General features: G+C 48.1%; 1 protein-coding gene across 2 annotated transcripts in view; it reads right to left on the reverse strand.

The window, feature by feature from the left end:
- Window positions 1-8,636: 8,636 nt before the first annotated feature.
- Window positions 8,637-26,994, reverse strand: part of IGF2BP1 (insulin like growth factor 2 mRNA binding protein 1) — a 55,251-nt gene continuing 36,893 nt past the window's right edge. Inside the window, exons 3-15 of one of the 2 annotated variants that reach the window (XM_077806210.1) lie at window positions 23,491-23,539; window positions 22,222-22,273; window positions 20,055-20,118; window positions 17,790-18,071; window positions 16,691-16,825; window positions 16,224-16,346; window positions 14,940-15,075; window positions 13,854-13,976; window positions 12,858-12,974; window positions 11,955-12,029; window positions 10,839-10,970; window positions 10,056-10,169; window positions 8,637-8,729 (exon numbers count right to left, since the gene is read on the reverse strand). In XM_077806210.1, the coding sequence (XP_077662336.1) occupies window positions 8,637-8,729; window positions 10,056-10,169; window positions 10,839-10,970; window positions 11,955-12,029; window positions 12,858-12,974; window positions 13,854-13,976; window positions 14,940-15,075; window positions 16,224-16,346; window positions 16,691-16,825; window positions 17,790-18,071; window positions 20,055-20,118; window positions 22,222-22,273; window positions 23,491-23,539 (1,495 nt within the window). The remainder of the gene's footprint in view (window positions 8,730-10,055; window positions 10,170-10,838; window positions 10,971-11,954; window positions 12,030-12,857; window positions 12,975-13,853; window positions 13,977-14,939; window positions 15,076-16,223; window positions 16,347-16,690; window positions 16,826-17,789; window positions 18,072-20,054; window positions 20,119-22,221; window positions 22,274-23,490; window positions 23,540-26,994) is intronic. The other variant, XM_077806211.1, reaches the window with a different exon arrangement.

The raw sequence follows: 26,994 nt of genomic DNA on the forward strand, positions 1-26,994 counted from the left end.
ACCATCCCTTCAATCATTCACTGTTGAAGATCACCGCTCCTTTAACTGGTACATTGCACAGTTTACACCTTCCCCGCTGCCTTTGGGAATGGGGACGCTCACCTCTGTGGTGAGAAGGCGATAGGGCTTTTTCTCCCCTCCCACAGGCCAGTTTAAAAAACGGCCCAGCTTTGCCCACCGCCGCTCCTGCCATGTCACAAACAGACCGCATGTCCGAGAGGTATTAATCTTGAACAAAAATTTTAAAAATTCTGTAATGTACAATAAAGCAGCAGGGTTCAAATGCATATTTAAATTAGGGATGGGCCGACTTTTAAAGGGTTCTGATTATCACCCTTCTGGCCGGATGTCTATCTGAACCTCAGGGGCCTGAATGGCACCACGGCTCGTATGTCCTACCCTCCCCAGGCCTTGGCTCCCCCAAACCTGCTGTCGTTTTGACTCAGCAGGCTACTCCACCTTCTACTACCAGGTCTCTTCTAGGGAGTAGAGGGGTGGCACCTTCTCCCTCCTTCAGAGGAGAGCCTTAGCCCTACCTCTGATGCAGCAGGAGCCAAAGGATCAGCCGCTGGGTGTGTCTTACCCGCCACAGCACTGGATTTCAGAGGTTCTTGAGAGTGCCCGGGGGCAAAATCCCCATGAGTTTGGCGGGATCTGACGTACGTTGACTGGTCTCTTATATTTTACGGTGATGGGATAATCATCGCCCTCCAGAGAGGCTCCCATTGCACCAAAGCAGGCTTCCTAGTTAGATTCCTACAAACGAGACGCCTGTAGTGGAAAAGGAGGAGGCATCATCTGTTCTCCTGCTTCACCAGCAAGAAGATCCCACACTGACTGGGAGGGGTAGTAAACTGCCCAGCCACGCTTCTCCCTCCAGGAAACCTACCGCTGCGGAGGTTGGAGAGAGACCCTTCTCTGAGCTTTCAGGAAAGGTTCTGTTCGGGGCTTATTTCTGAGCCTAGGCAAAGCTGCAGGGTGGATACGCCCATCCTCTCCCATCTATCATTCAAATCTTATTGTAAGGTTTGAGGTAGTTTGCACATGTAAATTTCAAGCTTGCAGCACCTGCATGTTCTCAGGAATAAAATGATTTGAGAGCCTCTCGCTTATTTCATTCGCTCTGTATTTTACAAACTACGACTTAAAAAAAGTGGGGGGGCGAGGGGGGGGGCGGGCAGGGCTGATTCAACCGAATCACGGTGAATTTCTTTCTTCCTAAACAATACTGTAAGGGCCTGATCTGAAGCCCACTGCAGTCTTTATTGACTGCCAGTGAGTTCTGGATCAGAACTAAGGCTGCAATTTCCAAAGGAGTTAGGCATCCGGGCCAATATTTTCAAAAGTCACTCACCTTGACACTGGAAAGGGGTCTGATTTTAAGATAGTGCTGAGCCCCTGCCTTCTGAAAACTGGGTCTCCTTTAAAATGTCCCAGCTTGGACACCCAGTAATTGCAGCATCCAAACAATCACAAGTCGATTCTGACAATTTTGGCCCTCGATTCCCTGGTAGGATTTGGACGCCCAACTCCTTTTACGCCTCCAAGCAAAACCCCAGCTGAAATTAACAGTAGCACTGCTGATATGTTCACAGGCCAACCGATTTGTTCATTCCTTCCAGACCGGTCTCGAGAAGAGAGTGAATTAGAGTTTCAAAAACATTATCTGTGCCCTCTCAGGAGCATACGTGTTTCACAGGACCGCACCGATTTCATTAAAAAGAAAAAAAAAGAAAAAAACCCAGAAAACCTCTCGGTTACTGTATGCTTAAAAAAAAGAAGAAAGTTCCAAAAAAATTTTAAAAAGCCTATGATGTGTGTCCCATTTCACGGGAACAGTAAAGCAAATCCTGTATTTGTTTTTTAAAAAAATTAAATTAAAAAAAGTCTTCAACTGTCTCATACCAAGTCTGCGTTTCTGATATTTTTTTCCCCAGGATGTAAAAATCATCAAAATATTTGGAGCTAAACATTAAAAAAAAAAGACTTTTCTGATACTATATTACTAATGTTTACGGTTTTTTTCTTGCTAAAAAACCAAAACCAAACCAAAATCTAATGCCCAGGAAACATAAAATGTAGCTTAGAGGCAGTTTCTTTTTAATATTTACACTGAATTTGAGTCTCTTAACTCCTTAAAAACCTTCCAAGTATGTCAGTTTGGTTAGGTTGCAATTATCACTGCCAGCAAAGGAGCACATCATCCGCCATAGCTACTCAACCATAGCTATGTGTTTTTAATTGCCGAGAAAGTGTTCAGAGCTCAGAAGAGAAAAATAACTGCGCATGCTGGTTTAGTCATTTTTGCCCCTTGCTGAATGGCATGACAAGATTACGATAGCGCTAGGTAGGTGAACCAAAAAATATTGTGTTGTTTTAGTTACTGCTAATAATAATACTTTGCACTCTATATGGCACTGAGGATTGCAAAGTGCTTCAAAAAGATTAATTTGTTAATCCTCACAACAGCCCTGTGAGGTAGGTATCATTATACCCATTCCACAGATGGGTAAACCGAGGCACAGAGAAGTGGATTTTTTTTTTTGCCCCTAAGCCACAAAGCAAGCGACAGCGCTGGGCACAGAAGCCTGTCTTCTAACCACTAGACTGCACTGCTTCCCTAATTTAAATTCTACACCTTGAAGCTACCTAATGCATTACAGCCTCCCCTGTTCTCCGGAATGAACCCAAATTCTGTCCCACTTTTTATTCCCCTCAAGTTTAAAACCCAGGGAACGTTTTCAGACCCTTTGAAAAGGATCTACAGGAACCAAACCAACCAATTTCCCTTAGTCGAGGAAATGTGCATGCTGGAGAAACTCTGCTGCTTCTGCTATCATCAAAATGAGGTGCCAGCTCAGAAGAGACGAGGCATTTCTCTGCTCCTCACCCTGTCCAAAGCCAGCCCTGGCTCTACAGAGGATGATGCTCTTGGTAATGCTTCCCTTTTGATTTCAAGCCTAAAGATCCTGCCACTTAACAAGGGTTTGCCTCCAGGGCTTCCGGTGCCTGTTGAACTTTAATAGGCCTGTTGAGAAATTGTTCACGTTTCTTTTTAATTCTTGGTGGACTAGAAATTTATTTGCATCATCGGATCCCTTTTACTTGTTATTCATTTCAGACTGGGTCAAAGCTCAGCCAAGTCTCCTTCCATTGACTTCGCCGGGCTTTGCAGCTGGTCCATACAAAGGGCTCCTTGCATAACGCTGTCGTCTAGGCTGGTGCCAGAGAACTACAGTAGATGAACAGTACAAGAATCTGCACAGAACAGGCCTGTTGCTTATGGGGAATAACTTCACTGATACTCAAAGCAACTCTGCACTGGGAGACCTAGCTCTCTCTGATTCCTTAAACAGGTGCCTAAGTCCCATCAAAGTCAATAGGACTGAAGCCTGTGTAAGTGCTTTCCTGAATCAGGGCCTCAGGGAGGAGATAAGTGATTTGCGTAAGTCCACAGAGTAGAAACAGAATTCAAACTCAGGATATCCTAGCTCCCTGGCCTGTCCAGAAACTACTAGGCAATGCTGCCTTCCTTAATGGAAACAATGTTATTTCTAAAGCATTGATCCCAGCAGCCTCTTAGCACCAGAGTAATCACAACCGATCGGTGACAAAGATGCCCCCTTGAGCACACAGAAACAGTATTAAAATGGTGCAATGCTTCTGAACATTTTATGGGGCTAGGCCTGTATTATGGAAAATACCAGAGGTTTCCACTGAATAATCAAACTCTGGGTAAGTGGCAGGACCCCCTCAATAGAACACTGCAACAATCAGATTTACAGTACTGTGGGTTTGTTTGTTTTTTCTCTCGATGATACAGTTTGAACCAGTTATCAAAAATGCTTGCTGTTGCAAAATACAATTCACCGATGTCTGAATAAACTGTTCTGTGAAAGTCTGTAAAAAGTAGCGAGCCAGAGATTTAAAGAAGTAGGAAACCGTTTTTCATAGGACAAGATGACAAATGTAGTTAAAAGAAAAAAAAATCAAATCAACTGCATCAACCTGAAATCTATTCCACTTCTTTCCTACCACGTCTTGTAACCTTCTGCCCTCAGAGGAGACAGGTGCAAGGAGTCAGAAATTAAAACCTTGACTACCCAAACCTTCCAGAGATAAAAAGGAGAATTAGCATCCTGCTTTCTCCTCACTTGCGCTTTGGAACGTGTCACCCATTCAAGGGGGATTTTTAACTCCCGGTTTGTTTGTTTGACATTTCCTGTCTCTACAGAAAAAGGGTCATTACTTCTTTAAAGCTGCAAACATTTAGGGGCTCAATCCAGCGTTCTTCACGCACCCAGAATTCCCACTGAGTTTTGGGGGCACGGGACGCAGGTTCAGCCTCTTTAGAATTGATTTTACCACCACGGATCTTTTAACATGACATTCTAAAAAAAGGGTTAATTCCTGCAGGTACAATAAAAAGTAGCAAGATGTGATTAAAAATGTGAACCTTTCTAATAGTGATAGCTGGGTTCACATCTCTCTCTCTTTATTTTTTTTCCTTGCTGTCTGCATGTATAAAATTTCAGCTCCCATTTCTCTCTCTCTTTTTAATTATTTGTTTATCCTCGGTAAAACTGAGGCAATCTCTGTAAAATACTTAAAGCATCATAGTGGAGAAGATGGTCTGACGCTGCCTATTTAGATACTGGAGGCGGATCCATTTGGGTTGGTTAGTGAAGTATTTAGATTACTTGGAATTACCACACAGCGGGCCAATTCATGAAACATACCAGCCAGCCCCTCCGCATGACATATTTCATTGCTGATTTCAATGGCTAGGAATTATTGCTTGATAGCAAATCCATTCTACACTCTTTCCCTTTCGTGAAATGTTTCTAATCTAAGGCTCTTTAACAGTTTGGGGATCTGATAAGAGTTGGGTTAAGCGTGGACTTTATTCCAAGGGCTAGATTAAAAAAAGAAAAGAAAAATCCTAATCAAAAAGTTGGTGGGTTCTAACGATCAAAATCCTTGATGAATTTCTACAGCCAATCACTCTTGCATCACGGTGAAATTAACCACCCCGCTTTAAAAGGCCAAAAATTAGCTGCTGCCATCTTTTCCACTATGTCTGAAATTTCTGTCGTTCTCAATAGAGAGCTCATAACACTCTGTTACCTGCACATAACTCCTGGCTCATAAGAAATTATGAAACGTAACTTCTCTTTTCATTAAAAAAATAAAATATTCAAGACTATCAGCTTTTATATAAAATATCAGCAAGCCCCAAAAACAAAACAAAAAACAATGGCTGAGGTAACTTCATACCTTGAGGTAGCTTTTTTTCTTTTCTTTTCTTACCTTTTTTTTTTCTCCTTGTTGCTAAAACACACAGCAATACCTGACTTTCCCCACATCTTGTTGTTGCAATGTTTAAAGGACAGTAACTGCTTGTATGTTCCCTTTATCAAAACTAGCAAGCATCCCTGCAGCTGCGTAATCCAAATTAAAAGACGGTCATAACTCAGGCTACGTCTACAGTATGCGATAGCAGCTTATGTAGCCAGACCTGGGCTAGCATCCATCTAGCTAGCATGATGAAAAAGAGCAATGAAGATAGGGGGCCGTGGACTTCAGTGTGGTCACCCTTGGTACGTCCTTGCATTGCTAGCCTGTGCCACTGAATCTTCACTGCTATTTTTAGCTGTGCTAGCTAGATTGAAGCTAGCGTGGGCGTGCCAACCCATGCTGCAGTCACACCTCTGATTGCAGTGTAGCTATAACCTAAGCAAGATGTACAAAGGAATGCACCGGCAGAACAAAAGGTCTGGTCTCCCCTACAAAAACAAATCAATGCAAGGGTGGTTCCCGGCTCGCTTCTCGGAGCCTAGATAGATCACTGAATTCCAATATCCCACCCGTCCTCTGGCTACACAGGCAGAGGGTGTTCTCAGTTATACTCCGCTTCTCCCAATTCTCCACTGCCCTGCACTTCATGAAGACTCTTACGTCAGGGCAGAATCGGTGTAAAATGCTACCAGGTCAGAGCGGCCGCATTGATGCGATTGCACGAGGGCCTAAGGCAACGGAATGCCAGGCCCGCTGACTCCCGTGGAATTAACTCTGCTTTTACACCGGCATTACGGAGCGCAGAGTTGTAGACCTTAAGTTAAACAACAGACTTCCATGGAGCGTCTCTGGATTTACCCTGGAGTCACGGAAAGCAGGAGCTGACCCCTATAAATCCTCCTGCTTCTCTGGAAGTCACTTCCACCTGACCTCAATGGTGCAGGATTGGGCCTGAAGGCTGCCTATCCCAGCTGGTTCAGTGCTGTATGGGTGAAGGGTAAAGCAGCACTTCAGGGGCTGCTTTCAGCTAAGCCAGCTTGAGGGATCCATGCCTAGGGAAGACGAGACCTTGCCCTGTGTCTAAGATGCCATCACAGCAGTTACTGTCCCTTCCAAATACTCATATAAAAATCATTAAAATATATTTAAAATATAAAAATCCACATAAGAGTGACTGGATTCAGTAACCATATTACATTCTTTTGACGTATATATTTGGTTTTGTCTCATGAAAACAAGGTATTTTTTACTGCAGAAAAGTTTTGCTTGCGGGTTTACATTTTTATTTTTGTTTAAATGTGCTGAATTTCAGGAATTCCCCCACCACCTAGAGAGAATAAAGGGAAAAGTAAAAGACAAATAACCCCAGGAGAGTTTATTTGAATTGGGATCCTTGTTCCTAGTTAGCTGCTAAACCTTCCCTGGGTGTTTTCAAAGATTCTGTCCTTTTCTGTTTAGGCTGCAATTTTCAGAGGCCAGTAGGAATTGGGTGCTCAAATCCCGTGGGATGCCTGCTGTCTGCAGTGAGGTGAGCAGGTGCCTGATGATAATAATACTAATACCTAGATTTTATCAGCAGTAGATGTCAAAGCATTTACAAGAGGAGGTAAGCATCATTATCCCCATTTGTAGATGGGGAAACTGAGGCACAAACACTACCCCAAGAACACCCACCAGGCTACTGGCAGAGTGGGGAATAGAACAGGGGTTCTCACCCTTTTTCTTTCTAGGCCCCCTCAACATGCTATAAAAACTCCAAGGCTCACCTGTGCCATAACAACTGGTTTTCTGCATATGAAACCCAAGGCTAGTGTTAGGGTGTAACAAGCAGGGCACAGGGGGCCCCATGAAGCTAAGTTGCTCAGGCTTCGGCTTCAGCCCCAAGTGGTGGGGCTCAGGGCACCAGGCTTCTGCCCCATTTGGCTTTCCACCCTGGGCCCCAGCAAGTCTAACGCTGGCCCTGCTCAGCGGACCCCTGAAACCTGCTCGCTGCCCCCTAGAGAGCCCCGGACCCCTGGCTGAGAACTGCTGGAATAGAATACAAGTGTCCTGTCTTAGTGCAGCGATCTATCCACTAGACAGTACTGCCTCCCAGGCATGAGCCTGTCCATTCATTTCTGTAAGAGCTTCCAGTTTTTGGCCTCTCTTGAGGTGTGAAGCCCTGCCTTCAGTTGAACACCTGACACTCTCAGGGTTGGTTAAAAATCCTGGCCTTAGTTTTTTTTAAAAAAATAAGATGATTATTAAATAGAGGAAGGTTTAATCATATTTCCTACAAAGCAATTTTTTTTGGGGGGGCGGGGGTTCATTGTTTAAAAGAGGGAGGGACCTCAGATGATTTCATTCTTGTGAATAGTGTCGCTTGGTAGGATGGGGCATCATGCCTGGTTCTTTCCAGTGCTGATCACCCAGAAAGGTTACTGTTTAGGTTTGCCTGTGCTAGGTTAGCCTTGGCATTTCTCCCCAATTCTGCAATCATTTCATAGGCTTAATTTAAAAAAAAAACACCAAAAACAAACAAACAAACATACATACATCCTGGAAAAAATAGCTGCTCTCCTGTCTTATAAGGCTTTGCAAAGTCATTGCACTGAGTTTGATACACAATGGAAGAGTTTTCTCTCCTCCATCACGTTCTCAGATATTCTAAGTGCAGGGTTCCCGTGTTATCCAAGTCCATTTTGTTCTAAGACCTTCACCCACGCTGGATTTTATTGTGAATGGGAGTAGGAGAGTAGGAACCATCCTATCTGCTGGAATTTCTAAAATCAGCACTAAGAAAAGTTACTTTGCTCTAGGATTTTTTTTTTCTTTTTTTTTTTTTTTTAAACCAGTCTGATTTCTATGTGTAACATGATGGCCAGAAAGCAGCACCCTGGACTGGCCCGCAAAAGTCAACTTAAATGAGCATCTAGGTTGCATCTGCTGCAGTGCAGGGTGGCGGGAGGGGGACGGACTGTTTCCAATTTTAATTGCTACGCGCTAGATTCACTGCAGCGCTGCAGCAAGGGATGGTGGAACCTCCGTTGCTAGGCGCTGGCCAATCACAGCAGCAAGAGGGTGTTGGGGGGGTGACACACCACAGCACATGTTGCCTCATTTAAGCAGCCTTTGCGGCCTAGAGGTTGTTTAGCTAATTGATCAAGTTTTTTCTTTTCTTTTTTTTTTTTTTAAATGTAGGCATCTACCTTGGAAGCCAATCAAACTGCCTTTTAATCTCAATCTGGTCATGAAAAATCATCGTCTGTCTACGGTAACTGATTCCCAGCCACTCTTAAGCCCGGCATCGACTCATTCGTTTTCCACTTTTTGTCACAGTCGTTGCGCGCTAACCGCTTTTATTTCCGCCGCGCTTGCGTCTGGCCGCTCTGTCCCTTCTGATGCTGCTGTTTCACCTGGGCCAGGATATCGCGTATCTTGCGCTGTGCCATCTGGGAGAAGAGGAGCCGGGGCGGAGTTAGCAATAGGCAGTGTGGTCGAGCGGTCATTCGAAGACCTGCCTCAGTGCACTTCATGGCTCTCCGCCCACCTTTTATCTATTTAGACCAGTGGTTCTCAAACTGTGAGTCAGGACCCCAAAGTGGGTCACGACCCCATTTTAATGGAGTCATCAGGGTTGGCGTTAGACTTGCTGGGGCCCAGGGCTGAAGCCTAAGCCCAAAACCCACCGCCCGGGGCCGAAGCCCGAGGGTTTCAGCCCTGGGTGTCAGGGCTCAGGCGTCAGTCCCCCGCCTGGGGTCGTGTCATAATTTTTGTTGTCAGAAGGGGGTCCTGCTACAATGAAGTCTGAGAACCCCTGATTTAGACTAAGTTCTGGGGCAGAGCAGGGACTGTCTCTCACTCTACGTCTGTCCAGCACCTAGCACAATGGGGCGGTGATCCTGGCTGCTATAGTTGTACAGCAGGAGAGAGAGAGAGAGTGTCTCTGTGTGTGTTTGTTGTGGTTGCAGTTTGGAACGTAATATACTTTAATCCAGTGGTCTCCCACCTTCTTATGCCCAAGATCACTTTTTGAATTTAAGGGCAACCCAAGATCTACCCTGCCCCTTCCCTGAGGCCCTGCCTCGCTCACTCCATCCCCCCACCGCTCGCTCTCCCTCACCCTAACACACTTTCACTGGGCTGGGACAGGGGGTGGGGTTCGGGAGTGGGTGCAGGCTCTGGGCTAGCTCTTTGGGGCTGAGACCATGTCCAGCCCATTGGTTGCACAGTGCTCGGCAGAAGGGGGCCTTGATCGTGATCGGACCCTCTGGGGCCTCTCCTAATACAATATTAAATAAACAAGTCTAGTTAAAATTCTCGCCCTTTCTTTGGCGCCTTCCAGCGGAGGATCTCCAAAGCACTTTACAACCATTACTGAGCTAAGCCTCAAAAAACTCTGCAGCTAGTTTCCATTATCTCTGTTTACACATGGGGAAACTGAGGCACAGAGTGGGGACGCAACCTGCTCACGGTCCCACAGGGAGTTAGTGGCAGAGAAAGAATGAGAACTCGGGGGTCGTGCAAAGTTCATAACTAATATCAATTCATTTCTTTAGGAACTTGTCTCTCCTGGGCTTAGCCTCTCTTGAGGCTCAGCGATTCTCCCTGCTGGTGGTAGGTCTCTCCAATTGTAGGACCACAGACTACCCTGTCCTCTCCCCTCAGTGATGGTGGATGCAAGTTTACAAGTTCCCATCTGCCTCCTATGTTCTCTCCTCTTCCCCTCCTCCCTCCCAGCACACGCCCTGCACAGGGAGAGATTCCAGTCTCTGTACCTGGCTGGCATAGAAGTGTCCAATGATTTTTACAATGACTTGCTCGTTCTCATCAGGCGTCTGGTCCCGCGGCACCACCACCTCTGCAGCCGTCAGGTTCTGCAGTTCGTTGACCTACAGGAAAGCGGCAGAGCCCACCCGGTTACTGCACCGTTTCAGGAAGAAGAATTAAAAAAAAAAACCAAAAACCTGCCCCCCAGATTTTGCATTTCTCCAGCTGGCAAAAAATAATAATAAAAAAATCGCTCCCACCCACCACACTGGGCTTTGCATGGAGCTCAGAGTGTGTGAGAGCTGCCCACCTCGCAGGAGGACAGTAACCAGGCCTAGCTTGTGAAATCAAGGATGCTCACAGGCTGCCTTCGCCGACGGCCTCCTCTCTGCTTTGATACGTGTCCAGGGGAGCAGCAATTGAACCTTGGATCTTGAGATAGCCCCGCCTGCTCTGTGGCCCTGCCCTTGCTCCATCCTCTCCTGTGGGTTACCAGCTGTTTCTTCCCTGCTCCTGACCTGACCCTCCTGCCTTCCACACTGGTATGTGGGCCAAGGGAGGAGAACAATCCCCTGCCAGGTCAGCAGAGGAGCTGGGAAACAAAAGCACCAGGAAAAAACCCCTCCAAGCAATAGTCTTGACCCAGGTCTGCCTCACAGCATCCCCTCCTCTCCTCCCGCAGTGACTGCTTCCTAGCCATGATAGCCAATCTTCAAAAGCTTCCACACCTGGGGATGAACCAGGCTCCTAACCCTGTCTCCCTGATTCTCTTTCTCCTTGTTTTCACTTACAGTTTTGCCTCCTTTTCCAATAACTCGCCCTGCAGCCGAAGCAGGGACCCTAATGTGCGTCTCCAGCTTTACTTCTTCTTTAGGCCCAAAAAAGTTTTCCTCCTTGAGTTTGCCGTAAATTCGTCCTTGTGCCTGTGAGAGGGGTTGGGGAAAGTGGTTAAACTCTGCTTGTGATCTCTGGATCCAAGGTAGTACTTCTCCTGGGGATTTTTTTCCCCTCTGGTCTCGGGACACAAAGTTATTGATGGGGCCAGACCAACCTGAGATCTGATTGCACTATTGCTAGAACAGTAACTGGGAGATTAGCCCTGTTGATACAGTCATGCAGCTCTCTAAGGCTGGGGGTTCTCAACTGGGTGTTGAGGGGGCTTCCATGGGAGGGGGCTCCCACTAAAGAAAATGGGATCCCAGTAAGGAAATGGCTGAGAACCACTGCTTTAAGGGGCATTAAAAAAAAAGGCCTCAAGAAACAAAATATTAAGCTGCCCAAATACAATGGTGATGGGTGCCCATGTAAGAGAGGGAGCAACACTACACTCAGGAATGCCAGTGCCAGAATGCATGCCCACCCAAACTTCTTACCCGTTTCTACATAGAGTCATAGAAATGTAGGGATGGAAGGGACCTTGAGCAGTCATCTAGTCCAGCCCCCTGAGCTGAGGCAGGACCAAGTGAACCTAAACCATCCCTGACTGGTGTCTGTCCAGCCTGTTCTTAGAAACTTCCAGTGATGGGGGTTCCACAGCCGCCCTAGGTTACCTCTTCCAGTGCTTAACCACCCTTATCATGAGAAAGTTTTTCTTAATATCTAACCTAAATCTCCCTTGCTGCAGATTAAGCCCATTACTTCTTGTCTTACCATCAGTGGACATGGAGAACACTTGATCACAGTCCTCGTTGTAACAAGCCCTTAACCTATTTGAAAACTCTAGTTTAAGTAATCTGTATTATTGCCCACCCCTAGGGTGCGGGTTTGCACACGTGTTTCAAGCTGGGGAGAGCTGCACTGGTGAAAGTCACATGGGCACTAAGGTTCTGCACCAAGGCAGCTACCCCCTGGGCTAAAATTCTCATGCAGACAAGGCCTATGGGGATTGTAGTAATGGAGGAAGGAACCTTGAACTGAGCTTCTGGCGGTCCCGTGATTATAACCATGCGCACTTTGGAATCTGGTGTCTCGGGTGGCGCGATCTGAAAGGGAGAAGGGAGACAATTTTAACACAGGAGAGGAAAGCATTAGGGGGCAGCTGGTTTCCTTCCCGCCCCATGCCCAGCTTGCTATTGTTATTCTAGTCTTTTAAACAAAATGAAATGGCGGGAGATCCCAGTCTTGAGAACACCAAGCACGCAGGGCGAGCCATGCTAGCGAATTTCCGCCCGGATATAAAATCACAGTAGGATTGGGGAGGGAGGGGTGTGGGGTTCTAAACTGAATCGCCTCCTGAGTTATCCAGCTCAAGGGGCAGAAGGGAGACAAGCAGAGACAGCCAACTGAAAAAAAAAATCGCTGGGAATTATACTTAAGCCAGGCAGGACTGGGTTGCTTCTGGCCACAAAGCCTTTGTTCTGCTACTATAGGCTGGCAAAGAACAGAGAGGGCAACCCATTGCCATCTGGTGGCTCTCCAGAGATCTACATGCAACGAGTTTGCCAGATCTCAGCCCAGCTCCCAGCCAACAAAGTGTCCACATCACAGAAATCACCACCATGCCAGCGGGACTCAGCCGAGGCCAAGGACTGGATGGACGGTGGGGACTGAAAACGAAGGCAGCGAGGGTGCTGGGGGAAGCATGTAGTGTTGCGGCATCTCGTCCGGGGAGAAACCTTCAGAGCTGCTGGGCCAGCTTTTTTCCCCCGCCAGCACTAAAAGTATGTCCAGTTGTTTGCTCAGAGCTAACCTGTCAGAAGGGCTCATCGGGGTCACCAGACCACTGGCTGCCTTCCTTGCAGCCGGTTGCATTTTACTTACTAACGGGAAATACCGTATGTGGCGACCGCAAAGCCGCCTTGGAAGGCTACCTTGATGGAGGCGCTCGCAAATCGGGAGAGCTGTTTAATGTGCTGGCCTTTCTTGCCGATGATCGCGCCGACTGCCTGAGCAGGGATGAAGACGTGCACCGTCTCTTGCTCTGGGGGCTGCGGGCAGAATGCTCAGTATTACCGTTAAGGGTCAAATTAAATTGGACGGATCCAAACAAAGCAAACTGCCTAACGTAATGGGCACAAAGCCAGCGGGGCTGCTAGATGGGCACTGCGTGTCCTCAGGATCCATGGACCGTCTGTCTGCGGCTCGGGCTCACTGCAGACAGACACCCCGGGTGACAGCAGGGATCAAGCCCGGGACCTTCAACAGCGAGGGTCTACTCCTGTAAGGGGCTGAAAGCATACAGCACCTTCTGGGAGGAGACCTAACCACGAATTGGTAGTGGGCTCTTGTCTGTGTCGGTCGCCACTAGAGGGAGACACAATCACAGACACTCAGCCCGCGATTTGCACTTCGTAAGAGCTGGATCCATACAGTCATTTCCCTGGTTGCAAAGAGCCCCGGGGAACCAGTGGCTGCTGGTCCTTCATGTTCTCTTCTTGGGAGGGGGGTCTGCCTTTCATCTCACATCCCAGGTGTGCCGCAGCCAACTGGAGCCACTTGCCGTGTTACAAGGAAAGCACAGAGGCCAAACATACCAGTTTCGTCCCTTTTCGAAGGAGATCTCCAGACCGGGCACCCGAGCTACAAGGGAGTCCATGCCTGCTACAGCATGCCCAAGAGCCACGAGACTGGAGTTCAACCCATGTCTCAGATAGGAGCACTCCAAATTCTGGGCATGTAAAACCAGGCAACCCAAGCCCATCTCTGTGTAGAATAAAACCAGGCCGGGATCACAGACACAGGGCTTCGGGAATCATCATCTGAGCAGCAAGCCAGAGCACGTCCAGTCCTGTTCCCCCCTTCCCCGCCCAGGAGCCGCTCTCCCTAAACAAGCGGGATTGATTCAAGCAACCATGGCATCCGCCTACCATGAAGGAGTTATATGGAGCAGCCCCAGAGATGCTGCTTGGAGGAGGAGGCACCGCGTTGGAAGAAGCCGGGAAGAGTCCGACAGCAGCCAGGTTAAGGCCGGGGATCAGATGAGACTGTAGCTGAGAGAAGGAGAGACGGGGATAAGACGGGGAGGGAAACACAGGCACGTTGTTACTGGGGTCACAGCAGCAACTACAGCGGCCTCCAACTGAGATCAGAGCCCCATCAGGCTAGACGCTGTCTGTGTTACTCTGCGCCCCTTGGGAGGGGGTGTCATGGGCCCAGAGATGTCACGGGCATCAGGGACTGAACCCGGGAACTCTGGAGAACTAAATGGTCATCAACCCCCAAAGAGCAGGAACAGATGATAACACAGCTGGGTGACTCACTATAGCAGGGGTAGCCAGACTCTTTTATAGATAAAGTGCAGCTCTCGGAGCCCCCCCACCCCCTCATTCTCTATCTACTAGACTGGGGGAGTGGGGGAGGGTCGCTCGGGGGTTCTGCCCCGCAGCAGGGTGATGGGGCTAGAGGCTACTGCCAGAGACAACTGGTGCCTGCTGAGAGTTGGGGGGGGGCCCAGGGGGAGGGGGGACAACAATTTAAACAGCTTGAGCAGCAGCTCCCAGCTGTTTAGCCATGCAGGGAGGGTGCCCGGCTGCACCATGTGACTGAGTGGAGCCAGCAAACCCTGGAAAAAATCTGGGTAGGGGGCACATGACCCCCCAAGCCCATGTAGGCGTGCCCCGTGCAGCTGAAGCTCCAAGCCCTGCAGGTGCACCCTGGCTCTCAAATTGTTGTGTGCGGCTTGGGTGGTCGGTACGTTTGGCCGCCCCGCTCCATAGGGACGGTCCAGCAGTGGAACAAGCTGCCAGGGGCGGCTGGGAGACCATCCGCCGTCCTGGGAGATCCCCGCTGGCAGAGACGGTGGTGACATGCCAGGCTCACCCATGCCGGCACTGCTCGGTGCACACACCTGGTTTTCTCCCCAGTGGCAGGCTGCTCCTCGGCTCCACGGCCAGGGGAGAGAGACACCAAGCCTTGGTGTCCCAAGGCAGGAAGGGGCCCTCTTTGACACTCACGCTCATGGCAGCCACGTCATTCTCGTAAGCTTCCCTCACTTTCTTCATGATCTCCTGCTCGGCTTTGCAGCAGTTCTCGATGGAGCCCTTCACGGTGATCGTCCTTTCAGGGTTGTAGAGAGTCAGATCCTGCAAACTGGAAGCCGGGGGGAGCCATCAGAGAGAGAGAGGGTGCTGCCGGCAACCCCGATTCGCTGCTGCCACGGCACGGCAATACCTGTGCGGCCCTGCGCAGACCTGATGCAACAGCCAGGACTTCACGACTCACCTTATGAAGCAGCCGCCATCCGGGATTGACCCGGGGCCTCCAAAGCTAAGAGCAGGAGCGGCTACGGCTTGAGCTTAAGAGCCACAGCTCCCCAGACGAGGCTGCCACAGACTCGCATCCTCTGCGGATCGGTACCGAGGGCGATGCGCGACACACATGCGCACCAGTGGGCTACAATTGCATGCGCAGAGAAATGAACCCTTTGGGACTCAGATCTTCAAGAGAAGTTAAGGGGGGCCTGAATCAAACAGGTGTCCCAATCGATGAGAGCTGTGTAACAGCGTGTGCTCCCCCACTCCTGTTCCCCCCCCACACACAAACGATGCTCCCGTGGGCAGGTATTGCCATGCCGTTGTTTATAGCGCTCACCCCACTTCCCATATGAATGCAACAACTCTAGTGACAGGGTCATTCAGCTTCACGACCTCCTTCTCCCCAAAGAGGGGAGAGATCTCTCCACCTGGACACTGCCCTTACTCTGGTACTGCTAGCCCCCACTTCCCCCACCCCCAGTTCCTTCTTGGTTTCCTCTTCCAGTAGACCTCCCCCTGCCAGGCCAGGTCTACACTTAAAAGTTAGATCGACCCAGCTACATCGCCCAGGGGTGTGAAAAATCCACCCCCCTGAGCAACACAGTGAAGCTGACCTAACCCCTGGCATAGGCAGTACTAGGTCGCAGGAAGAATTCATCCATCGACTGAGCCACTGCCTCCTGGGGACAGGATTCACTACAGCAACGGGACGCTGCAGAAAGAGTCTAGACACAGCCCCAGTGAATGGGGTAATTAGCTCTCCTCAGCCCAGGCTGATCTGGTAATTAGCCCCTCCTTTCCTCAATCAGGCCATCTCCGAGGGAAACTAACTGGAGTTCCAGGGACCAGAGTCCTGGATAGCTGTTGGTTCTCAGCAGTCTGTCACAGTTGGGTGACAAACTCTCTTCGGCTCCTTTAACCCACCCCCCAGCCTAAAAGCTCTGCTCGGGAACGTTTCCGGGAGGAGGAGAGAGAGAGACTTACGACGAGATGGTGATTTTCGTCTCCGTGTCCTGTTCCACCTTCTTCAGGTTCCGCCCCTCTTTGCCGATCAGCCGCCCCACAAAGTTATTATGGGCCAGGATCTTTAAGGGAACCTCGTCAGCTCTTGAGAAAGAGGAAAAGAAATGAAACCCGCCCCGAACGGCAGAGGTGGGGAGTGGGTGGGGCCAAGTGGGGACTTGCTAGGCCCATGGGGTAAGATCCTTTAGGAAGCAGCTGGGTATGTTCGAGCAGCCCATTGGCTGCATTGCCAGCACAGAATCAGGGAGTCACAATCAGGCCCCATGTTTCCAAGGTCCAGAACGGACCTCACGTGTTGGGGAGAGTCAAGACCTCCCATTTGGTCTCCCGTCGGAGCTAGTTTTCTAACGTACAGAAACCGACATCTAAAGTGTGGGAGGTATTCGGCTGGGAACTGCCTTTCCCAGTGAGGAAGCTGAAAGCCTTACGTCTTGGTGTCTTTTGCCTCCTTCTGCATAATCTCCAAGATCATCTTGCAGGCCGCCGAGCAGCCCTCGGGGGTGGAATGGATGCTGATGGCTTTCTCCGCTGCTCCCGCGTTCTCCTTCCTGTGCACGTCAATTCTGCGTGGGCACAAAACACACAATAGTGAAACACACACACACACAGGGCATCCTGCTCTGTGACCTTCGAATGGCTTGAATCCCTGTTTGCGAGCGAGGCTCATCTTTCTCCAATCTGAGCCCTCTCTTGAGGGAGGCCCAGAACTGGGTCAATAACAGCATGGTGCTGGGTTCGCTCAATAACAGGCTAACCTGGAGCAAGTGCTTGGGGCAATACGGATCAGAATCTAGACTTCGAATTCTTAGACTCCAAGGCTGTCTTGGAGAAAGGCATAATGGAAACCAAGGGCTGGAAGTTAAAGCCAGGCAAATTCAACTTAGATATAAGGCACCAATTTTTAATGAGTGAGGGTGGAACAAACCACCAAGGGAAGAGGTAAATTCTCCATCTCTTGATGTCTTCAGATCAAGTCTGGAGGCCTTTATGGAAGACGTGCTTTAGTCAAACCCGCTCAGTGCAGGAGTAACTTGGTGAAATTCTCTAGCGCGTGCTAGACAGGAGATCTGACTCGACGATCTAACGATCCCTTCTGGCTTTAAAAATCTATGGTTCTGAATGGGAGACCCAGGCTGTTTCAGAACACTGCAGGGGCAGGGTGGGACCCCAGTTACAACCAGATGTCCTAGGAGAGGGGAAAGAAATGGGAAGGTTCAAGCCAGCACAGCCCACATCTGTAGGTGGGTGGCGGGGGGGGAGGGGGAGAGCTGTTTGGTCTCTGTCTCCATTTGCTAAGGGATGGATGAGACAGATGCAGCCTGAGTGGGGATAATGGAGGATTGGAGGCTCCGGGATAATTCTTACAACTTAATAATACCAGTTCTTCTCCCCCCATGAAAAATCCAACCCCCGGCCAGTGCTCTGAACTCCTCCCTCACAACAGCATGCAAAGCAGCCCTTTCAGACTAGGGGCAGGAGACGGATGGACAGGGAAGCAGGCAGGCGGGAGGAGAAGGCAGGACTCACTTGGACTGCGTCTGCTTGGTGATGTTGCGGATGGTGGCCCCCTCCTTGCCGATGATGGCCCCCACGTACTGCGTGGGCACCAGGAGTCGGAGTGGGATGTCCACCGGCTGCTGCTTTACGGGCGCTCCTGCAGCGACGGGCGAGCCCTGCCTGGGGGCCCCCCGCGTGCCAAAGCCACCCCGCCGCCCGTTCTCTGGCCCCTGCGTGGACTGTTCGTCGGGGATGTAGGAGACTTTCAGTGCATGGTTTTCCAGCTGGTGCCCATTCAGTTTCATGATCGCTCTGGTGCACAGAGAGAGAGAGAGAGAGAGTGAGAATATCCCAGGTTATGTCTCTTCACTGGCTCTCCTGGCCATTCATTCCCTGCTGCATCAGGTGTGATGTTCAGAGATCACTCAGTGCTTGGAAAAGCGCCGCTTTATTCCAGCGTCCGGTTCCAACGGTCTGGGCATAACAATACGACCTTCGTAGCCCCCTGCCCAGACTCTCTGTCTGGGAAAGTTCAGCCCTTAAAGGCACAGACCCCAACACCACAGAAGGTACCAGAACTCACCGCAGTCAGGCTTTGTAAGTGGATTGGGGGGGGGGGGGGGGGGAGTCCTTTAAATTGATCATTCTGGCTTGAGGACTATATCAATCCAAATTATGGAATGAAAACACAAAAAGGGGCCAGATTCATTCCTGGTATAACCCCCCACCCCCCAAAGCTGCCCCAAGGATGAATTCTGGCCTACTTTTTAATCGATTTTTCTCTCTTTTTTTTTTAAAAAAGCTGGCTGCAGGTTCGCAAGGCTACCAATAGATGGCACTACCAGCATAAGCAAGAACTGTCCATGCTACAACTCCGTCTATCGAGCTCTCATTCAAACATCGGAACATGTGGAAGTGTCTCGCTTTACCCGATTTAATTTGAACCCCGGTTTATCCAAAAAGTCTTTGCTACTCCAACCCCCGTGAAACGTAGGATGACCAGACTTCCTGATATTATCGGGACCGTCCCGATATTAGGGGCTTTGTCTTATATAGGCAACTATGCACCCCCCCCCCCCAAAGCCCAAAAAAGTGTCCCAATTTTTCACACTCACTATCTGCTCACCCTAGTGAAACATCCCCTATAAATGGCGCTGTACCAGATGTGTATGGTTCCTTATACATGTTCAATGCCGTACAGCGGGAGATTTACTGAGCTCAGACTGTTTGGATTCTCAAAAAGGAGATAAGGAAGTGACCCGATTACAGCCTATAAGGACCATTGTGGGGGGAAAATATCAGATACTAAAGTGGGGAGAACGGCGTAACAAGAACTAGCATCTGGAAGTTAAAGCCAGGCAAATTCAACTTAGAAATAACACACAAATTTCGAAAAGGGAGGGAGAGATTAACCAATGGAACAAACTATCCAGGGAAGAGGTCGATTCTCCATCTTTTGATGTCTTCAGATCACGACTGGATGCATTTATGGAAGATGACCTTTAGCCAGACACAAGTTAGTAGGCTTTACCGTAGGGGTAACCAGATGACATGCTATGCCCTGTGTTATATAGGAGGTCTGACTGGCTGATCTAAAGATCCCTTCTGGACTATAAATGTATGAAATCCTCCTATTTCAACTCAAAACTTAAAATGGTCTGAATCAATCGCTCTCTTTTAGGGCTTTCGACAGAACACATCTTTGTGGTACCGTCGCAAAAGGGAAATTTAATCTGTGCAGCTGCAAGATCCCAATTCACATCACATCAACAAGCCATTTAGAATCGGAATCATCCTTGTGCAAAATGATCAAGTCGCGTTTGGCTGTCATTTCATCAGGGGCAATTTAAAACTCATTCATACCATAGATTTTTCTCTCGGAGGCGCTAACTCTCACAATCGTTGGCACATTTGTAAAGCCCCAGCTCCTGGAGTCCTGTGATTAGGTAAGGAATCTCAGCTTTCTTTCAAATAAGTACGTTTTCAGCCATTGTGATTGCACAGAAAAACTTGAAAACCTAACCTGAGTGCCCCTAAAGGCTCATAAACCAGAAGGCAAAGAAAAAGAACCCCAAATGTTTTAAAAAGGCTCATGATATTTAATCCAAACTCATGATTTTGGGTGGGGAGAGGGACGGACACTTGATTTTTGAATGCTTGGGGTTGGCCATGCCATTTTCTATAAAATCCTGGTGGGGCCGGGACAGGAAAGGCTTTCTGTTTGGACAAAAGCAACTCCCTTCTTCGTTACCCTGAAAAGAGCACGGGGCATAGGGGCAGATTAATTTCACTTACTGTCTGGTCTGCTCCCGGTTTGAGTAGGTGACATTGACGACGGCCGTCTCGCTGTCTGTGTTCACTTCGATCAAAACACACATGAATTAGTGGGAGTGGTGCAGAAGGGCTGGTTGGTTTCAGCCATCGGTTCGAGGGCTGCTTTTTAAATAAAAGGACTTACATTTTAAAATTAAGAACCCCCCCAGATCCTTTCTCCAGTAGCTTTCAGGGCCTGACTGACAGCCCTGAAGTCCTCTAGCTCCAGACACGGTAGAGCGTAAGCAGCAAGTATAACTCGCATTAAAACAAGCGAGGGTGTTTGTTTCCTTCTCATAGTTACACCATGTAAATAAGTAAGTCTGTTTGGCCCTGATCGTCACCTAAATCCCATTGACTTCAATGCCTAAATATCTGGGAGGATCTGGGCCACACTGCCAACCAGCTAAGGCATTGCACTGCTCCGTTCAAGCAGTAGTGGTCCACGATTTTAGTTCTAGCAGTCTTGGGTTGAATCCCTGACCCACCATCGAGGGCTTATCATACCAACTTCCTAATAGGCATTTGAACCCCCATGGACTGCTGTCGCTCGGGACAAGCTGGCCCAGGTGGGGGAGGATGGGAAAGAGGGGAGCGTAACCCACATTATCCGGCAATATACCAAGGCAGGGGTGGCCAGCCTGTGGCTCGGTACCACATGCGGCTCTTCAGATGTTAACATGCGGCTTCTCGTACAGGCACCGATTCCGGGGCTTCCAATGTACCCCGAGGGGGTGCTCACTGCTCAACCCCTGGCTCTGCCACAGGCCCTGCCCCCACTCCACCCCTTCCGGCCCCCTCCCCTGAGCCTGCTATGCCCTTGCTCCACCCCGCCCCCCAGAGCCTCATGCATGCCACGAAACAGCTGATCGGGAGGTGCGCGAGGAGAGGGGGAGGCACTGATTGGCGGGGTTGCTAGTGGGTGGGAGGCGCTGGGACGGGAGCGGTGCGGGAGCTGATGTGGGGCTGCTGACATGTTATTCGCAAAAAGAAAAGGAGTACTTGTGGCACCTTAGAGACTAACCAGTTTATTTGAGCATGAGCTTTCGTGAGCTACAGCTCACTTCATCAGATACATCTGATGAAGTGAGCTGTAGCTCACGAAAGCTCATGCTCAAATAAACTGGTTAGTCTCTAAGGTGCCACAAGTACTCCTTTTCTTTTTGCGAATACAGACTAACACGGCTGTTACTCTGAAACCTGACATGTTATTGTGGCTCTCTGACAATGTACTTTGGTAAATTCTGGCTCCTTCTCAGGCTGGCCACCCCTGTACCAAGTCATAAAGCTAGAGGAGAGATCGGCGTCTGTGGACCATTTAATCCTTGACACCTCTGCTGGAATGGCCTCTAAAACTTGTTCTTTGCTCATGCATCCTACACCCCGGGGACCTGGCCACTGGGAATAGAGATGCCCAACCCAACCCGTTTCATAAAGGACATGGAAGAGTCATCATTACTCCAAGGAGTTTTAGTCACTACCAGATTTGAACCAGAAGGGAAAGGCTCCCTTCTAACCCAAACCATTCCCCCACCACCACCATGTCCTGTTACAGGTTGAGGATTTGCCAGGAACATGACAAGATTCAGAAAGCGCCTTGGCGTGTATATGAGTAACAAGAATAACCACAGTTATAACAAACATCCTGGAGGGAATATTAAACTTCCTGCTTTAGGTCTACAGGCAGAGACCGAATACAGGGGGGCAGATTATCCCACTTCTGCCTACTGTGGGCTCTTACCTCTTCTTCTGACGCATCGGGCGCTGGCCACTTTCAGACAAGATACCAGACTAGATGGACCTCGGTTCTGATCCAGTCTGGCAAGTCCAGACTTTGGATCAGCCCCAAAAATCTTTCCTGGTGCACCATCATAGGGAAAGTGAATGGGCGTTACACACGAGTACAGAGGAGACAGTGACAACCCACTGGTCAGACGCACAGAGTTAAATTTGGCCCAGGTCAGAGGGCGAACACAAGGCCTATGGACATGTGACCCTCTGCACAGGGTTGAATTTCACCCTCTGTGAAATGACTGAGCAAAGAAGCCTTTATGTCCCAAAAGCTTTTAAACCGAATTCTACTCACTCCAAAACCAGTTAGTGTCTAACTTTAAAAATAATCTAACCGAACCCCCACACACTTACTTACCTTGTTCACAATTTTCTACAGTACCATACTGAGCTAGCAAACCATCCAAAACCTAGAGAAGGAAGGAGAAACTACATTACATGGGGTGCATCTGACCAGACCTGGAAGATAAAACAAATCTGCAATCCAACCCTGTTTCCAGTGATCACACAGCCTAGCTTTGGCAATTCTAGAACACGTGTGGAGAAGGCACTGGACTGGGAGTCAGAAGACTTGGATTCTATTCCTTACTCAACCACTGGCTTGCTATGTGACCCTGGACAAGTCATTTCCCCTCTCTGTTTGTCAGTTTCCCCCCCCCAACCCTGAGTTTGTCTAGATGGCAAGCAAGGACTGTTTGTACAGCCCCTAGCACAATGGTAGCCCAACCTCAGTTAGGGCTTCTTGGTGCTAGGTAAGACAAAGAAGGGGTGGGTGGACGTCCGTTCGTTCATCCAGCTTATAGTATGAAAGCCACCATTTCCAAACATGGCCAGTGATTTTGGGTACCTCCATTTCTTGCTGCCCAATTTGAGACACTTTAAAGGGGCCAGATTTTCAGAGGGCGCTTTTCAGCACTTTCTGAAAACCAGGCCCCTTTAAGGCATGTCAAGCTGGGCACCAAAATAATCACCTGTGGCTCTCGAAGCCCCATGGCTCAGGTCTAGAAGGGATGAGTCCACCACAGGGTTTAAAAACCAAGGAACTCAATTTGGACCTGCACCCTGACACCTGAGTCATGCTATGGTGAAGCTTCTCATAAGCATCAAAAGCAGCCAACACTTTGATCAGGAGAAACAGAACTTGGGGAGGTCACAAAGATGGAAGATGCAGCCATCAAGGTGATCCAAGCACAATTTGGGTATGTCTTTCGGAGATTTTTGTACCTTGAGTTAATTCGTTGCCAACTGAAGGAGTGTAATACATTTAAAAAGGTTTGAGCGGCTACTCTCCAAGTTTGTCTCAGGGTACAAATGTTTGTTCGTCACCCGAGAAATCAGACTAACTTCCAGCCAATGAATGAGAGGTACAAAAGGCTAGTGAAGACAAGATCAATAGAAACCTGTGCGAATACAAAATGTATATCCGCATCCGATCAGCAAACACGGTCCGCAGATATCCGCAGATTTTCAGGGCTCTAGATACAAAATCTGGATCCGCGTCCATCCATGATCCGCAGACATAAAGCTGATATCTGCAGATCTGCAGGGCTCTAAAGATCAAGTGTCGGTATTTAAAAGGTTTGTATGTCATAAGTCAGGACTGTGGCTGCTCAGTTGTTTCACTTACCTCCCATCGTAACTGAGGTGGGATATTTCTTATCTGAATTTTGCGGCTTCTAAAATAAAAAGAAAATCAATGTCAAGCCCAGGTTTTTGCCTGAAATGAGGCCCTTTGCATTTCAAAGTATTTCACTTCGGCACACTGAGTAATGCTAACACTTATGTTTGCCCCAAAGCACTTTATGAGCAACAGTTAATCAAGCCCCACATTATCTTTGGCAAGGTAGACAAGTATCATTTGGTGCCATTTTGCAGACAGAGAACTGAGGGACAGAGAGGTGAAAGTCACTCATGCAGACAGGTCTACACTAGAAACGTTTGCCAGTACAGCAGTGTTGGTGAGGGGTATGATTTCTTTATGACATTTCTGTACCAGAAAAAGCTTCAGGGTAGAGTCAGTTATGCTGACACAGAAGTGCTTTTGCCATTATGGATTCATAGATTTTAAGGCCAGAAGGGACCACTCTGGTCATCTGTTCTGACCTCCTGCATAACACAAGCCAGGGGTCTTTCCCTGAATTAATTCCTGTTTTAACTAGAGCAGATCTTTTTGGAAAATGGACGGTCTTGATTTAAAAACTTCTAATGAAGGAGAATCCACCACAACCCTTGGTTAACTGTTCCAGTGGTTAATTACCCTCACTGCTAGAAACTTCTCTTATTCCTGGTCTAAATTTGTCTAGTTTCAATTTCCAGCCATTGGATCTTGCTAGACCTTTGTCTGCTAGATTGAAGAGCCCTCTAGTATCAAATTTCTGTTCCTCATAGAGGTACTTACAGACTGTGATCAAATCACCCCTTAACCTTTTCTTTGATAAAATGAACAGATTGAGCTTCTTTAATCTCTCAAAATAAGGCATGTTTTCCAGTCCTTTGATCATTCTCGTGGCTCTTCTCTGAACCCTCTCCAATTTACCAACACTCTTCTTCAGCTGTGAATACCAGAACTGAACACAGTATTCCAGGAGCCGTCATACCAGTGCCAAATACAGAGGTAATATAACCTCTTTACTCCTGCTGGATCTTCCCGTTCATACATCCAAAGATTGCATTCCCCTATTCAGCCACTCTGTTGCACTGGGAGCTCATGTTCAGCAGATTATCCACCAGGACCCCCATGTCTTTTGCAGAGTTGCTGCTTCCAGGATTATAGCATCTTCCTGCTCCTGTAAGCATGGCCTGGATTCTTTGTTCCTAGACACGTGACTTTTCTTTTGACCTTTTTGAAATGCATATTTTTTTGCTTGCACCCAGTTTACCAAGCAATCCAGATTGCTATTTCAGTGTCCTGTCTCTTATTATTTACCACTCTCCCAATCTTTGTGTCATCTGCAAACTTCATCACTAAATGATTTTCTGTTATTAAATATTAAATAGCGTAGGGCCAAGAACTGATCCCTTCAGGACCCCACTAGAAACACAACCACTCGATGACGATTCCCCATTTACAATTAAATTTTGAGACCTATCAGAGAGTTTTTAATCCATTTCATGTGCATCATGTTAATTTTGTACAATTCTGGTTTTTTAATCAAAATGACATGCAGTACCATGTGAAATGCCTGACTGAAGTTTATTACATTAACAATTACTTTATCAACCAAACTTGTAATCTTATCAAAAAGATATTATGTGGGTTTGACTAGATCTATTTTCCATAAACCCATGTGGATTGGCACTAATTTACATTACTCTCCTTTAATTCTTTATTAATTAACTCCAATATCAGCTATTTCATTATTTTGCCTAGAATCACTGTCAGGCAGAGAGGGCTAAAATTATCCGGGTCATCCCTTTACCGTTTTTAACCAGTGGCAAAACATTAGCTTTCTGCCAGTCCTCCAGAACTTCCCTGGGGTTCTAAGACTTATTGAAAATCAGCAAATGGTCCAGAAAGCTCCTCAGCCAGCTCTTTTAAAGCACTTTAAATCAAGTGATCCGAACCGGCAGATTTAAAAATGTCTAACTTTAGCAACTGCTGTTTAGCAACCTCTGGAGCTATTGTTGGAAAGTATTTCATCATCATTTAATATGAGTACATCATCTGGATTTTTCCACAAAGACAGAACAGAAATATTTATTGAACGCTTCTGCCTTTTCTGACTGTTCACACTGAAATATTGGATTTCTGTTAAACACTTTTTTTTTTTAAATATGATCCAAGGTACAATTAGTGGAAAAATGATCCATCAATATACATTTTATAGAAAATCTTGTAGGAAATGAAGGACAGGCCCAAAACTAAACCTACTGCTTCAAATACCTCAAAGCTTGCGTTGTTTGGAATCTAGACCTAGGTTCCCAATACTCTGGCTGGAACCCATCTCTACAGAAAACTAAAATTTCATCCACCTAAGGCTGATCCCAAGAGCAAAACTGAACTGTAAGTAAGTGAAGTGGAATCTCTGGAGGTCATACAAGACTGAGGGGAATCTCTACACAGGGGTCGGAGGGAGGGACTATAAAACATGCTCTAATTTTAATGGTTTAGAAGAGAAAAGTTTTTTTTTTTTTATTTAAATTACACGTTCAAGTTGATAACAGGCCACTTCTCCAGTCACATCTTGGCTCCTCCTAACCTCGAGTTCCCAAAATAGAAAATAATCTTTTTTATTTCAAAGCCAAATTTACCTCACTGACTCCCACTCCGACCTGTTCACAGCAGCTGCCACAAACAGCTGAGATGAGCGCAGCACTGAGGGGCTCAATGGGCTTCCCGGCGTTCGCTTCAGAAGGGAGCAGAGTGCTGGGGACACCGGTACTGCAGTGAAACGCGTAGACATAGCTCCTCTGAAAACTACTGTTGCGTAGATTGTTACCCAATGTCAAACGCTCAGGAACGGGGCTTTTTTCCCCCCCATGGTTAGATTTAATCCTTTTAAATCACCTCCTACCATCGGAAGGTGGCTCACAATGGACCAAATCCTGCGTGACATGATGCAGGCTGAAGGGAGGTGAAGGGATACGGTTGTCCCATGCTCAGTGAGTGGTCTGAACTCCAGCACACAGGTCCAATTTGGGAGTCCATCCGCATTCAGCAGAGACCTTAACGCTCATGCTCAAATTCAGGCTTCAATGGGATTTAAGCGCATGCTTTAAGGGGCTGATCCAGCAAGAGGAAGGATGATTCATTGGTTATGGCGCTAGCCAACGACTTGGTTCAAGCCCCTGCTGTGCCACAGGCTTCCTTTATGACCTTGGGCAAGTCACTTGTCTAGATGGACAGTTAATGCTCAGCAAGCTGGGGTATTAATCTATGCCAAGCAGTGTGCCATGCACTCTGTCCGGGACCCTGCTGCCACGCTCTAAAAGCTTCCTACTGTGCTTTGATCTACTGCCATTTGAAAGGGACGTAGGTCAAAGCACGCAAGGGAACCTCTAGCAAGCGGCGGCAGGGTCCACACAAGCAGCTAGTGAGCAGCAGGCTAATGTGCGGTTGGTTTTCAACCCCAGCCTTACTGTTCTCTGTGCCTCTATTCCCCAGCTGTGAAATGGTGGTAATAGCACTTCT

This window comes from Eretmochelys imbricata, chromosome 27 (assembly GCF_965152235.1).
Source record: "Eretmochelys imbricata isolate rEreImb1 chromosome 27, rEreImb1.hap1, whole genome shotgun sequence".
NCBI lineage: Eukaryota > Metazoa > Chordata > Testudines > Cheloniidae > Eretmochelys > Eretmochelys imbricata.